Source organism: Aristolochia californica, unplaced genomic scaffold, assembly GCF_029961685.1.
Source record: "Aristolochia californica isolate CCGP_79_NKW_82.1479 unplaced genomic scaffold, dmAriCali1.0.hap1 SCAF_6, whole genome shotgun sequence".
Classification (NCBI taxonomy): Eukaryota; Viridiplantae; Streptophyta; class Magnoliopsida; order Piperales; family Aristolochiaceae; genus Aristolochia; species Aristolochia californica.
Window position 1 is genome coordinate 42763140 of NW_027182257.1, and position 12502 is coordinate 42775641.

At 39.4% G+C, this 12502-nt stretch overlaps 1 protein-coding gene across 3 annotated transcripts; it reads right to left on the bottom strand.

Moving 5' to 3' along the window:
* Positions 1 to 577: 577 nt before the first annotated feature.
* On the bottom strand, positions 578 to 12246 carry LOC137933884 (uncharacterized). Of its 3 annotated transcripts, XM_068777969.1 has the most exons (5): positions 11801 to 12244; positions 4415 to 4644; positions 4094 to 4331; positions 1124 to 1197; positions 578 to 1040 (listed from the first exon to the last, which is right to left on the bottom strand). In XM_068777969.1, the coding sequence occupies exons 1-5, from the start codon at positions 12147 to 12149 to the stop codon at positions 762 to 764; spliced, it is 1170 nt and encodes a 389-aa protein (XP_068634070.1). In that variant the 5' UTR covers positions 12150 to 12244; the 3' UTR covers positions 578 to 761. The 3 variants fall into 3 exon arrangements, with proteins under 3 accessions (XP_068634070.1, XP_068634072.1, XP_068634071.1); XM_068777971.1 differs by lacking the exons at positions 4094 to 4331; positions 4415 to 4644 and having other exon boundaries at positions 11801 to 12246; XM_068777970.1 differs by lacking the exons at positions 578 to 1040; positions 1124 to 1197 and having other exon boundaries at positions 3178 to 4331; positions 11801 to 12246.
* Between the last annotated feature and the right edge of the window lie 256 nt (positions 12247 to 12502).

Consider the following 12502-nt stretch of genomic DNA (forward strand, 5'->3'; position numbering starts at 1 on the left):
TACCACCTTGTCATGATGCGGAGCTTCAAATCATGGGAGCTTTTTAAATCGTTTGTGTTATTATCGAGTCTCTTGGCCTAACTTAATCCAAAGGAGTAGCGGTCAAATGCATACAAAAAACAAAGTCATTCAGTTGTTGGCAATTTGGGCCATTTGTTATGAAAATAATCACCCAAATCTATAAAGGCCCAGTGCAATGTTTGACCGGGGCTTCTTCGAAACCTAAGCTTACGTTACTAGGGCTTAGCATGATTCGGGTGGAAGACGGGTTTATCAATCAGAACCTTAACCAGATTTCCGAACCCAAAACCCTAACGAGAAAAGAGCTGATGATGGAGGGGTAAGTGTGGTCACGTCTACAGCTACTCTGGTAGGTACTGAAACAAATTTAGAATCAACATAGGCTTCTTTCTAACACCAGCATTACTAACCAACACATGGATCCACGCCTTCTGCAAAAGAGCATCAATTGTGACTTCCGTTTGAAGAGGGTTTGGCAAATTATTTCGTCCATAGTAATGAAGGCAAGACTGCAGGAAATGGACATCATTATTTAACTCTACAAAAGCAGGGTGGGTTATCTGAACAATTGCATTTATTCTGACAGGAATAGTTCGACATAATATTTATGAAGATAATCCCCCAAAGAAATTGTAGCCATATTTGTATGGCTCAAACTGGTCTAATTAATATATTAGGAAGAAAACACGAATTTCTCCAGCAGCCGCCCCAACCCCACCTCACAGCTGCAGTTGTGAGTTTTAAAGGGAAGAAAAAATAGGGACACCAGGTAGGCTGGCACCTGCATCAACCACCAAAATGTTGCCTGTAACATAACTAGATGAGTCGTGAATGAGATACCGAACAAGGGATGTCAACGCAGGATCCGAAGTGCCCCAAGTTCTCAAAGGCACAGTTCTCTCTGCAATCGTATTAAGCCAGTCTTTCTGCATAAGGCCTTCAATGATCTCAGACTTGAACAAACCAGGGGATATCGAATTCACTCTAATATTATAAACACCCAACTCCAGTGCCATGACCTGTCCAGTCCATAAACAATTTCATCAAGACCCAATAAAACATTAAGAGCTACAGCAATCAGGCAGTGGATATGATCATTTACCTTAGTCATTGCATTTAAACCGGTTTTAGACGCAGCATAGGCAACGCCTCCAGGTAAATGACCTCGATTAAGACCTGCAATAGATGAAATATTGATTACAGATCCTTTCACTTTTGCATTGTGCACTCTTCTGAACACAGATTTGGAAACTAGCCACGACCCAGTTAAGTTGGTCTTCAAAACGTTATTCCACTCCTCACTCACATCTAGTGGAGAATTCACATTGCCTAGAATGGACCATCAGACCGGATCAAGAGGCCTATATTTTGAGGAGTTCAAGGGCCTGCTCCTACTATGACAGAACAAAAAATGAAGCTTTGAATTACACAAGAACTATCTATATTGATGCATCTTACAACTGATTGAGTATTTTAAGATTATTCTAAACAAATAACGATAATAACCAAGCAGAGATAAATGCACAAGACATCAACAAATCAACACATGGTTGGACTAATTTGACCAGCCAAGACTGAACATTCAGTTCCAAAATGCAAGGATTTATAGTGGGAATATGAAATTTGTAATGCAAGAAACAGTAAATAACAATTTTTATGGTTATTTTGTATTAGAAGAGTTTTTCTTAACAAACACAATAAATAATCATAAAGGAAAAAAGACAAATCAAAAATTCCAATTCACAACACACGGTTGCTCTCATTTGACTAGCCACAACTGAACACTTAGTTCTAGTATGCCAGGATTTAGCGGCAATATGGAAATTGTAATGAAAGAAACAATAAACGCATTAAATGATCATTTATACAAAAAGAGGTTAAATAAAAAAACAAATATTAACTAAAGGAGAAAAGCCAAATCAAATTTGCCACTCCTACAACCATCCATCTTACACAGCTTCAGACTGCATACCAGCAATCTGCTATGCTTTTCCACAAACTAGATATTCTAACAATGGTCTCACCAGACCAGACAACCACACCCTTAAAAAATTAGCAGGATAAGAGTCAAAAAGAAAATGAAGTCTGTTAAGTTAGGTCCAAGGCTTATCCATAATGACTAGCCAACTTAGGAAACTTCTTTTCCCAACTAAACTCAAGATCTTTATACTCACTAATCCATGTAAGATTATTCTTAAACACTCTCCCTCACTTGTAGGCCCTCTTTTGTGGTTCTACAAGTGGCTAATTTAGGTATAGGCCCTCTTTTTGTGGGTCTAAAAGTGGATAATTTTAGGTGTAGGCCCTCTTTTATGGCTCTACAAGTTGATAGTTTTAGGTGTAAGCCCTCTTTTGTGACTCTACAAGTGGATAGTTTAAGTGTAAGCCTTTTTTTGTGGCTCGACAAGTAGATAGTTTAGGTGTAGGCCCTCTTTTGAGACTCTACAAGTGGATAGTTTAGGTAAGCCCACATATAAATACCCGCTCTAATACCATATAAAGTTGAGTCCATGACCCATCCCAAAATGACTTAGCCAACTTAGAAAACCTCTTTCCCAATTAATATACTCAAGATCTTTGCACTCACAAATCCATGTGGGACTATTCCTTAACAAAGTCAAAATTGAGATCCCAAGGAATACACAGAGGGATTGCGTACTTCAGCATAACACCAAACAAAATCTAGCTCTCAAGTAGAGTTTAAGCTTTGATGTTTTTTTTTTTTTTTTGAAAAAGATGTATTTATATTAACAAGAGTTTAAACTTTGTTGTCCCTATGAAAGAAATGTCAGTTGAAATGTTATGCCAGAATTTCTTCAATTGATGCCTCATAGATCCATCTGACTGCCAACCAGGAAAGTATTATGCCTCTCATGTAACTGTAGTTTCTAGCTAATGAAAGACAGCCTCGAAATTTTCTTTTCTTCTTATTTGTCTGCTTCCAAAATGGAAAGCGGTGATCAGCGAGAGAATTTATAGAGAATGTGGGTAATTATAAAATATGCCAAAAATCTTAATAAAAGAAGATCTTGAAAATTAATTTCACAATTTGTCTAGAATAGGACCATAATCACCTCACCTACTATAGGAAGGAAACTCATTTTTTTAATGAAAAGTACATTTTAAAAAAAATATATAATGAAAAGTATTACTTTCAAAATTTTGTACCACACCATCCTCTTTCAGTATAAAGTCCACTTTGCAGTAATATCTTCAAGGTTAATTGGAGAACAACCAAGACTATTTGTGTATCAAATAAGAAATTGGTGGATTGTCGAGACAGATAAAGCCATTTGTTAAGGAAATAATTACCCAGATCTATACAGGCCCATTGCAAGGTTTGATCAGGGTTTTGTTCACCTCAAACTGGGAACCGGAAACCTAAGCTTATAGGGGTGGGCATGGATCGGGTTAGGGATGAGTTTATCAATCCAAACCCTAACCCGATTTCAGACCCAAAAACTCGAATTATCAAACCCAAACCTGACCAACTTAAACCCAAACTTAAAACCCAACCCATTTTGACCCCATTTTATATCTAAGAATGGTGGTGGTGGTGGTGGTGGTGGTGATGGTAGAGGAAAAACTCATGATGGAGAGGGAAGAGGTCACGTCTACCGCTACTCTGCTAGGTACAAGAACAAGTTTAGAATCAACATAGGCTTCTTTCTAACACCAGAATTATTAACCAACAAATGGATCCTTCCAAGCGCATCCCTGCCTTCGGCAAAAGATCATCAATGGTGAGTTCCTTTTGACGAGGGGTTGGCCAACTATTTCGTCCCTAGTAAAGAAGGCAATACATCATTATTTAACCCTTCAAAAGCAGGGTGGGTGATCAATTGCATTTATTCTGACAGGAATAATTCGACATAATGTTTAAGAATGTCTGGCAAGGAGTAAGATAATCGTCCAAATAAATTGTAGCCATATTTATATGGCTCAAACTGGTCTAATTATTAAACTAGGACGAAAACACGAATTTCTCCAGCAGCCGCCTTAACCCCACCTCACAGCTACTGTTGCGGGATTTAAAGAGAAGAATAAATAGGTACACCAGGTAAGGTGGTACCTGCATCGACCACGAAAATGTTGCCTGTAACATAACTAGATGAGTCGTGAATGAGATACCGAACAAGGGATGTCAACGCAGGATCCGAAGTGCCCAAATTTCTCAAAGGCACAATTTTCTCTACAACCGTATTAACCCAGACTTTCTGCAGAAGGCCTTCGGTGATCTCAGACTTGAACAAACCAGGGGATATCGAATTCACTCTAATATTATAAACACCCAACTCCATTGCCATGACCTGTCCAGTCCATAAACAGTTTCTTCAAAATCCAATAAAAACTTAAGAGCTACAGCAATCAGGCACGGTATATGATCACTTACCCTAGTCATTCCATTTAAACCGGTTTTAGATGCAGCATAGGCAACGCCTCCAGGTGAATGACCTCGTTCAAGACCCGATATAGATGAAATATTGATTACAGATCCTTTCACTTTTGCATTGTGCATTCTTCTGCACACAGATTTGGTAACTAGCCACGATCCAGTTAAGTTGGTCTTCAAAACGTTATTCCACTCCTCTTCACTCACAACCAGTGGAGAATTCACATTGCCTATAATGGACCATAAGACCGGATCAAGAGGCATATATTTTAAGTAAGGAGTTCAAGGCCTGCTCCTACTATTACAGAACAAAAAATGAAGCTTTCTTACACAAGAACTATCTACCTTCATGCATCTTACAACTGATTGAGTATTTGAAGATTATTCTAAACAAATAAAGATAATAACCAAGCAGAGATAAATGCACAAGACATCAACAAATCAACACATGGTTGGACTAATTTGACCAGACAAGACTGAACATTCAGTTACAAAATGCAAGGATTTATAGTGGGAAAATGAAATTTGTAATTCAATAAACAGTAAATAAGAATTTTTATGGTTATTTTTGTATTAGAAGAGTTTTTCTTAACAAACACAGTAAATAATAGTAAAGGAGAAAAGACAAATAAAAAACTCCAATTCACAACACACGGTTGCTCTCATTTGACTAGCCACAACTGAACACTTACTTCTAGTATGCCAGGATTTAGCGGCAATATGGAAATTGTAATGAAAGAAACAATAAACGCATTAAATGATCATTTATACAAAAAGAGGTTAAATAAAAAAAATATATTAACTAAAGGAGAAAAGCCAAATCAAATTTCCCAGTCCTACTACCATCCATCTTACACAGCTTCCGACTGCATACCAGCAATCTGCTATGCTTTTCCATAAACTAGATATTCTAACAATGGTCTCACCAGACCAGACAACCACACCCATAAAAAACTAGCAGGATAAAAGTCAAAAAGAAAATGATGTCTATTAAGTTAAGTCCAAGCACATCCCAAAATGACTAGCCAACTTAGGAAACCACTTTTCCCAACTAACAAACTCAAGATTTTTGTACTCATTAATCCATGTAAGACTATTCCTTAACACTCGCCCTCCCTTGTAGGCCCTCTTTTGTGGCTCTACAAGTAGATCATTTAGGTGTAAACCCTCTTTTTGTGGCCCTACAAGTGGATAATTTTAGGAGTAGGCCCTCTTTTGTGGTTGTACAAGTTGATAATTTTAGGTGTAAGCCCTCTTTTGTGTCTCTACAAATGGATAGTTTAGGTGTAAGCCCTTTTTTGTGACTCTACAAGTAGATAGTTTAAGTGTAGGCCCTCTTTTGTGGCTCTACAAGTGGATAGTTTAGATGTAGGCGCACATATGAATACCTGCTTTGATACCATGTGAAGTTGGATCCATGGCCCATCCCAAAATGACTAGGCAACTTAGGAAACCTGTTTCCCAACTAATATACTCAAGATCCTTGTATTCATTAATCCATGTTGGACTATTCCTTAACAAAGTCAAAATTGAGATCCTTAGGAATACACAGAGGGATTGCGTACTTCAGCATAACACCAGACAAAATCTAGCCCTCAAGTAGAGTTTAAACTTTGTTGTCCCTATGAAAGAAATGTTAGGCCAGAATTTCTTCAGTTGATGCCTCATAGATCCATCTGATTGCCAACCAGCAAAGTATTATGCCTCTCATGTAACTATAGTTTCTAGCTAATTAAAGACAGCCTGGAAATTTTCTTTTCTTCTTATTTGTCTGCCTCCAAAATGGAAAGCAGTGAGCAGCGAGAAAATTTATAGAGATTGTGGAAAATACGCCAAAAATCTAAATAAAAAAGATCTAGTAATTAATTTCAAAATTTGTCTAGAATATGACCATAATCATCTCCCCTACTATAGGAAGGAAACTCCTTTTTTTTAATGAAAAGTACATTTTTTTATTGAAATATAATGAAAAGTATTACTTTCAAAATTTTGTACCACTCTATCCTCTTTTAGTATACAGTCCACTTTGCAGTAATATCTTCAGGGTTAATTGGAGAACAATCAAGGCTTTCTATGTATCAAATAAGAAATTGGCTGATTGCCGAGACGGATAAAGCAAGTAAACAGAACTCGCTTGACCACCAGAAGATACACACAGAACTGGGTGGAGTTGAGTGAGTGCTCTAGCAAAAACTATGGGTAGAATAAGTGTAAGTCTAATCTTCTAGTAACCTCGGCCAAGCATTAATCAGGACACCTCCTCCTCAATTGAGTACAACAAAGCTTAAAGCCACTTTCTGATATCCTATGGGTATTTTTTCCTAGCGTTTCTTTTCTTTTTTTTTCTTCTTGAACTTGCGGTGTCTTTCATCAAAGAAATAAAAATCATAGAAATTCTTTTGCCCATGACTCATATGTAATATGAACTTAAAAACCTGCAATTAGGCTGGAGAAGAATGGTAAACAGAGGAAATTGTGACCTTTCCTTAAAACTACCGTATCAATATTTTCATCCCCAAGGACCCAGGCAATATTCATATTCCACTTGCATCTATGGCTTAGGAGGAGAAAGGTCATCAATCCAAACTGTGGATTCAGTCAATCTCTTGCAAAAACTTTAGTGAAGCAAAAATTATGAGCAAGACATGCAGAGCGGGCTTTTCTGTTTTGGAGGAAGGGCTGCAGTGATGATTGCCTTGTCTTTAGAAATATTTCAGTAGGTAAATTACAAGATCCATTTGACAGGTCTCTAGCATTACACTCAGAGCTGATAAAGCTATGTGCATCCAATGAAGAAACGTAAACATGGATTTGGCACAATAAGATACTTTTTCACATAAAAGTTACCTGAACTGCAGAGTGGATTGAAGAAATTGATTTTTTAAAAAAAAAAACAGAAGAAAATTGGTATGTTTAGGTACAGTAGAGAAAAAAAAAGAAACAGGCTACCTATCTGCAATAAGGTCTTCCCATGTCAAATATACTCTACATAACATCAGTTTTCTGGCTAAGAATCAAATAAAATAAAAACACTCAACAGCAGAAACAATAGGACCCATATCATTAGATTCCAACATTGGCTCAACAGGCAAAAACCATAATACCAAGACAAAGGATGTTCTATAGTAAAAGCCTGAATGTTATGCACGCAATAACATTATTATTTTAATATTTTTTCTTTAATTTACTTTATTTTATTTCAGTTTTAAGCCACAGGGGTATTTTTGGAATATTTCATTTATAGGGGTATTTTTGTAATATTTTATCTTAAACCTTGTAAGGGTGAACCCTATTTAAGGGGTAAGAGTAATGAGAAAGACAAGCATTGATTTAGTTTAAACAGGGTTTTGAGTTCTCCTCAACGAGCTCAGGGGTGTGCGTTCTCCTTAATGAACCTAGGTTTTTCAAGTTTCCTTTTGGCTTGATTTTCATATTCCTCTTCTTCCTCCCTACGAATCCACGTGTCAGATCCGGGCCCATAACAACTGGTATCAAAGCGGGAACACAATGATGAATTTTTCAACCAGAGAGGAAATACTTGTCATACTCTAGGATTTGCAGACAACAACAAGTAAGATGTATCAATATGTGCGCACCGTAGGTGAGCTGCAACAGGAGACGCATCAATCTTCCATTAAAATATTAGAGGAATTGTCTATTGGGAGGCATCTCGATGCCGCCGCAGAAACGAAGGTCATAAGACCTAAAATCTCCGAGCACGAAAATTTCACAGAACGAAAGACAGCAGACGCTGTCTCGGACGGGAATCCTCAACTTGTTGCTGCGATAGATAAAATCGTTGTCGCAGGCGCTGGAGACGCTGTCTCGGACGGGCAGGAGACGCAAGAAATCAGCGAGCCCTCTGTCTCTCCAGCGGCGGCGAAATCCGAAATTGGGGACTCAGAAATTCCTTCGTCGAAAAATCCGGAATGGGGCACGGCATCAAACATTTTCTCACGAGAAGACATACGTCTTCCACAAGCGACTCACACCACTCCGAGACACCTCCCTCTCGGAAAATCGACAAGCGGAGAAGCCCCAAAGGGGTGCTGTTCGCCATCGGAAAAAGCCCAGCAGGCGACCAACAGCAACGCCTTTCCGCCGGGGTCCGTTGTTCCAGCAGCCGGCATGGCGAGGAGAGAAAAGAAGAAAGGGCGATGGGAGAAATGGGAGCTAGAACGCCTCTCAGACCATGAGACAGAAAATCCCCCATCGGAGAAGCCACGACGTCCTCCTGCTCTTCACCACCAGAAACTGAGGAGGCTCTGTCGGCGCTATTGGCATCAATACCGGTGGGATTTGACTTCCGGCCACCACCTCCAACTCGCAATCCACCTCTCGGCAGAACAGAGGGAACCCAATTCCCAAATTTTTCGGGTTAAGTATCGCCAACCTCAATTTTGGATTCAATCTTTCGCTATGTCTCCCATAAAAATATTTTTTGCACAGGGGCATGGGATGTATTCTATTGTGGTGAATGAATACAGGAGCAGTGTGGCGGATACAGGTCAATTTTACAGCAGTAACAGTCCATTTAAAAAAGATGTGTTAATTTTTTTGGATAAATTGTATGATGCTCGACCATTGTTTGTCGTAATTCGTCAGCCTAGTTTGACTTTTACTGATGAAGTTGTGAAGAAAATAATTGGCGAGTATGGAAACATTACAAGTGCTGTAATAATGAGTAAAGGAGACGGGAAATCCAAATGTTTTGGATTTGTTAACTTTGGGCATGCTTCTCATCTCATGGATCAAATCACAATCACTGAAGATGTCAGTGATTACTTGTGGTACATGACCACTGTTCAGATCGAAAAGAGCAATCCCATCTTCAACAAGGAAGTGACACTGAGGGTGAACTCCAGTGGACATGTCCTCCATGTATTCGTAAACGGTAAATTTGTTGGCTACCAGATGGGCTGATCCATGGGGCCCTATCGTAGAGCCACTTATTGTTGGCAATGCAACCTCAATCCAGACATTGGAAGGGAGGGTGGAAGAACTATGCAAGTAGAAGTTGTAGAGCTGGGCTTTATCAACAATCCAAGATTGGGATGGAGTAACAGATAATTCTTTATCCAAGCAAGATCAAGGCATGATACAAATGGTCGCTGCACTTGTAACTGCTGGTGCCCATGCTGGGGCTGTGACAGCTCCCACTTCACAAAATTGGTCCGAGGTGCAGCTGCTTGTGATGCTTGTGACGTTCCATTCATTGTTGCTGCTTGAAAATCGTCACGCTATTCACAATTCAGAACTGCAGGTGCAGCAACAGCCAACAACAAATGTCCTCGGTGGCCTCACACTGGGCTACAAGTTTGTCATAATTCCAATTTTTTCCAGTGCAGTAGCCATCTACGTGGGTTTCAGTCTTGCTGCCATATATGGACTTTCTATGGCAGTTTTGGGAATGCTTAGCACAATTACAACCGGGATTGCGCTTGACACCTATGGACTCAAGGGGGAGGAAGATCATGTAGCTTGCGTGGTTGACCTGCTTGGCCATGGTGGGTACCCTACAGCAGCAACCAAAGTGATGGAGGATTACACTGGCCGGACTGGTTGCTGGCCCAGTATATCATCCACGGTTTTTACTGCTACCTACAAACCAGTGATGCACATACCATCAATTCTGGATCAATTTACTGTAGTGGGTTTACTCACAGCTAGCGCCAATCTGGGTGCATTACATCAAGGGAAAATCTTGCAAGCTTACATCAAGAGAGATTTTAACTGCCCCCATTCACGCTGCTTTTCAGAAGCTGAGGTTCTCACTGAAATTTGTGCACAGCTGTTGATGGCTTACTCGCACGAATATGCTTGTGAGGCTCATGTTGCAGCTCTCTATTATGGGACAAACAATACAGGAAGTGGAAAACATATGCAAATGATTTCAGGCCAACTATTCTCAGTACCAATTGAACATGATCTGGGTCCAAGCCTGGGAGTTGCTAATGTCCCAGGAATTGGACTTATTTACACTGAATTAGTCAACGCCTTAACCAGTACTGCTGCAGCTGCGTGTGGATTTCACAAGGATATGCAGAGTGATCCAAGGGCAGTAGTTTATGCCAAGAAAAGAGATGGTACACTGACAGAACTTGGGCGGACAACAAGTCAATACATTTCAGTCCTCCATTTTTTTTCACTTTTCGCATTAGTGGGTTCATTCTCACATGGGGGTCCGAAGATTATGGTGGAACGTCTTGTTGGCCAGTCATGGTCTTGCCAGAACGGAGCAGGTGATAGTTCAGATTGTTGTTTGGTTGCTTAACCGTATGGTGGTCTGCTAACGCAAGAAACGATGCCAGAGTGTCAAAAAAAAAAAAAAAAAAAAAAATTGATTCTCTGATTCCATGCTCCATTTTTGTAGTTCAGAGGCTAACACAGATACCGCGGTTGATACTTGAGGAGACGTCGGCACAGGCAAGCAGACCCTACCTTCGAGCTTGAGGACAAACTCTTTCTTCCAGGGGGGGTGTAATGTTATGCACGCAATAACATTATTATTTTAATAGTTTTTCTTTAATTTACTTTATTTTATTTCAGTTTTAAGCCACGGGGGTATTTTTGGAATATTTAATTTGTATGGGTATTTTTGTAATATTTTATCTTAAACCTTGTAAGGGTGAACCCTATTTAAGGGGTAAGAGTAATGAGAAAGACAAGTATTGATTTAGGTTAAACAGGGCTTTGAGTTCTTCTCAATGAGCTCAGGGGTGTGCGTTTTCCCTAATGTACCTAGGGTTTTTAAGCTTCCCTTTGGTTTGATTTTCGTCTTCCTCTTCTTCCTCCCTACTAATCCATGTGTCAGATCCGGGACCATAACATTGAACCTTTGAGAAGAACTGTATATCAAATACTTTCCTATTGAGAAACAAAAAACAAAATTAGCATCAAATTCTAAGACCAGATAAACTTCTCAAAACCGTTTCCAGATCCGACAAATCCTGAAAACTGTCTTCTAAATGCTTCCAAACATGTGTACAAAGGGCAACAATAAAAACCCGAGCCCTTAAAAAGGTAAAATACTGAAGCACTTCACTTCTATAGCTTCAGACCCTAATATTATCCAATTATGGGAACAAACTCAAGTGTCATAGATAAAGAATTTCAGAATTTACATACAGAATGGCTCCAATTCCAGCTTCCAAACCAACAGAAGTTAGAAATCTTACAGAAAGTTTTAAAATCCTCATAAAGGACAAACAACACGGATCAAACAAGTCAATCGTAAATAACACCATTAAACATCGATACATCACAGTAAAATCGCAACCAAAACGAATCTGCTCAGAACAAAATAAACAATCCGCAGCGAATATGACCGATGTATCATAAAATTAAAGCAAATACCCAAAGTATTCAAGTAGAGAGTAGTAGTACCTCTAACACCGGCATTACTAACCAACACATCGATCCTTCCAAACGCGTCCCACGCCTTCTGCACAGCATCATCAATGACAGGTCCGTCTGCAGTCACGTCGAGTGCTACTGTGAAAGCGGATCCCCCAACTGAGCCATCGGAACTAGAAGAGGCAGAAGAAGGGTTCAACAGATTGATTTCCTCGCACAGAGACTTCAACTTATCGGTCCTTCGAGCCGCAGCGACGATCTTGCAGCCAGCCTTAGCGAGGTCCAAACAGAACTCTCGACCGATACCGGCAGAAGCTCCGGTAACCATCACAACCTTTCCGTCTAATGTCTGCCACGGCGGCAGAGACATGTCCGCCATGAAATCTTCAGTGATCTCTTCCCCGTAGGCAGTAACGATTACCGAATAGAAAGATGAAGAAGACTACGGCAAATGGAGGCAACTGGCGCCAAGGGCCTAGAAGTTTCCTGGACGGTTGGACGTCTAATCAGTGAAAAGGACCATGCGCCGTTCACCATACCTGGACCGACACAGCCCCAGGAAATTGGAAGATTTTCAAAATAGTATAATTAATTTTATTTTTTGTAAAAATATGTTATTAATTAAAGAATAAAATTATAATTTTAAATTAGTTTATTTTTAAAAAATTTATTTAATTATTATCTTAATTTATTTCTCGATAATTTTTAAATGTATTCCAAAGAATTTCTAAG